The sequence below is a fragment of the Lonchura striata genome, chromosome 36, assembly GCF_050655825.1.
Source record: "Lonchura striata isolate lonStrDom1 chromosome 36, ASM5065582v1, whole genome shotgun sequence".
Classification (NCBI taxonomy): Eukaryota; Metazoa; Chordata; class Aves; order Passeriformes; family Estrildidae; genus Lonchura; species Lonchura striata.
Genome location: NC_140738.1, coordinates 9,980,274 through 9,983,353, shown reverse-complemented (window position 1 = coordinate 9,983,353; position 3,080 = coordinate 9,980,274). Strand labels below are relative to the sequence as shown.

At 60.3% G+C, this 3,080-nt stretch overlaps 1 protein-coding gene across 1 annotated transcript; it reads right to left on the bottom strand.

Moving 5' to 3' along the window:
• Window positions 1–212: 212 nt before the first annotated feature.
• Window positions 213–2,850, bottom strand: LOC146764137 (uncharacterized). The gene is made up of 2 exons (XM_085565459.1): window positions 1,525–2,850; window positions 213–1,488 (listed from the first exon to the last, which is right to left on the bottom strand). Exons 1-2 carry the CDS (start codon window positions 1,939–1,941, stop codon window positions 1,024–1,026), a joined length of 882 nt encoding a protein of 293 aa, XP_085421585.1. The 5' UTR covers window positions 1,942–2,850; the 3' UTR covers window positions 213–1,023.
• Between the last annotated feature and the right edge of the window lie 230 nt (window positions 2,851–3,080).

The window sequence follows — 3,080 nt, the reverse complement described above, 5'->3', positions numbered from 1 at the left end:
CTCCCACGGCCTCGTTGGTGGCCGCAGCCACCTGGGCCTTGTGGGTGGCCCTGCCAAGGCCCTCTTTTCCCTGCCCAGGGCCACCTTCAGCTGCTGGGCTGTGGCCACCAGGCTGCTCCCAGCTGTCCTCCTGCGGGTGGCCACGTTCTGCAGGTCCCCGGCCCGGATGGCAGCGATGGCCGCGTCCCAGCGGGCATCGCGGAGCTCGGTGGTATCCCAGGCCAGCAGGGCCCGGCTGTCCTCGAGCCTGACCACCAACTCCTGCCAGGCCCAGACACAGCTCTCACATCGGCCCAGGTGGCCCCTGGGGTGGCCCCAAGCACGGCCAGGGCCTGGCCCAGGGAGGGGACACCATGGTGGCCCAGGGAGGTGACACCGCCCTGCTCCAGGGTCTCACGGAGACTCCAGGTGAAGTTCCTCAGGTTCCCGTGCAGGGACTCTGGGGACATGAGCTGCTGCTCGTCCCTCTGTAACCTGGTCACGGTGGCTGCCACCTCACCCAGGGTGGCCACCAGATTCACCAGTGACACCAGCTGGTAAGGGGACACCTGGGGAGGGGACAGGGGAGGTGTCAGGGACCTGGAGGCATTTGTGGTCTCCTACGGTGGCCCCAGTGCCCTCCCAGGGTCCCCTTTGTCCCCTCCCTGGAGGGCTCTGCTGTGTCCTCTGTCCCTTTGTCACCCCCTCATCCCCTCTGTCACACCCCTGCCACCTCCCACTGTCCCCTCTTCTTGCCCAGGGAGACTGAAACTGTGTCTGTGTCTCCCACAGTTTCTGCTCAGTCAGGCCTCAGATATCGGGCCCCTTTATCAGCTCCATTGCTTTTCTCTCTGTTTTATTCCCCATACGGGGGCACCAGGGCTCTGCCCAACAGGGGTCACTGGGGATCATCCAGCCCGGATCCTCCCATGGGGGATGGAGCTGTAGCAGCGCACCAAGCTCTTTCCTCACTCCAAGCTCTTCCCTCACTCTCTTCCCTCACTCCAAGCTCTTCCCTCACTTGGGGCACTCACAGGGCTTCCCTTAGTGGTGCCTTCGTTGGTGTTTGGTCAAGGCTGAGCTCTGTACAAAGCCCTTCCCACACTTCCCACACTCGTAGGGCCTCTCCCCGGTGTGGATGCGCCGGTGCACGGTGAGGTCGGAGTTGTGCTTGAAGCCCTTCCCGCAGTCGGGGCAGCGGAAAGGCCTCTCCTCTGTGTGAATCCGTTCATGTAGGAGGACACTGGAGCTGGTCCGAAACCTCTTCCCACACTGGGGACACTCGTAGGGCCGTTCCCCAGTGTGGATGCGCTGGTGTATTCTCAGGTGTGAGCTCAAACCAAAGCTCTTCCCACATTCCAAGCACTCATAGGGCCGTTGCGCAGCGTGGATCACCTGGTGCTGGATCAGGCCAGACCTGTCTTTGAAGCTCTTCCCACACTTCCCACACTCGTAGGGCCTCTCCCCGGTGTGGATGCGCTGGTGCCTGATGAGGTGGGAGTTGTGCTTGAAGCCCTTCCCGCAGTCGGAGCAGAGGAAGGGCCTCTCCTCTGTGTGACTCTTCTCATGTCTGAGGAGATGGGAGCTGGTCCGAAACCTCTTCCCACACTCCCCACACTCGTAGGGCTTCTCCCCAGTGTGGATCCTCTGGTGCTGGATCATTTGGTAGTTCCACCTGAAACCCTTCCCACATTCCAAGCACTTGTGGGGCTTCTCCCTGCCATGAGGCTTCTCCACCAGCTCCGAGCTCCGCCTGGATCTCCGCCCGCCTTCCTGGCTCAGGGGGGCTCTTTCCTCCCTGCAGCTCCCTGGGCTGGGTTTGCAGCTCCTCCTCCTGCAGCATCTCCGGGGCTTTTCCTCCTCCTCCATCCAGCCAAGCCCTGGCAATGACAAATCCTGGTTTGGGGAAAAAAACAAGAGGAGAGCACCTTGGACTGGAGGTTCCTCCTTGCCCAAGTTCATCTCAGGAAGTCATTGGGAATCTTGTGTCTGTAAGAACCTCCAAAACACCAAGATTCAGCCCAAAAATCCCAGAAACTTCAAGACACAGATCAAAAACTCCCCAAACGTCACAACTATGCAAAAACCTCCTTCTCCAAAACATAAAGATTCAGCTGCCACATAAAACCAAAGCACCAACATTTAGCCCAAGAAAGCTCATAAACACCAAGATTCACCCCGTGAAAATCGTGGATCCCCCTCCACAGTCACCTGCTGCATGTGGGGGGAGCAGCGCTCCTGGGGCTGGGGTGAGGCTGCAGACACAGGGAGGGGTGGAACCTTGTGGTCCTTCCTCTTTCTGCTCCTCCTCCTCTTCCTCCTGTGTCTCTACTCTTCCTCACACTCCTCCTCCTCTTACTATTCTTCCTTCTCTTGCACAATCCCACCCTCTCCTGCCACCTACATCGTTTGACCATTTTGTTCCTCAAGCCTCCTTCTCCTTCCCTTCTCCTCCTGCCCCCAGGCCCAGCACCCACTGCCGGCTCCCTCTTCCCCCCAGACCCACAGCATCCCAGCGCAGGGGCAGGGATGGAGCTGGGGCAGGTCGGGCTGGGGCAGCGCTGGGCTCTCGGCCGCTCCCGCCCGCACTCGGTCCCCACTGCAGCCGCTCCCGCCAGGACAGCGCGGGGGGGCCCGGCCTTGGCGCTGCCCCACTCCCACCTCCCCAAATTCCCCTCGCGGGGCCATGGGGCCGAGGGGGGGCGCAGGTGGGTCCAGGTGGGGAACGCGGGGAGCTGCGAGTCTGCCTGGCAACTGGTGAGTCATCAGCGCCGCGGGCTCTGATTGGCTGAGCTCGGCCCGAGCCCTGGGGCTGCAGCACAGAGGGGACACCCTGCTCCAGGGGGGATGTCCCACAAACGGGGGACCCCATGGAAGGAACCACAGGAAAGTGTCTTTACAAACAGATGCTGTGAGTCTGCTAGGAGATAGGGCCAGGGACCTGTACAGAAGGAAGTGACAGGAGAAGCCATCAGTTTCAGAAAATTTTATTAATTGATGACAGACACTGCTGCTCAGCTAAGGTCCTGCTCAATTCATGAACTTCCAGAAGAACAACAAAACCTTAACAGAGCCATGAATATCATCTGCTGTACAATAGT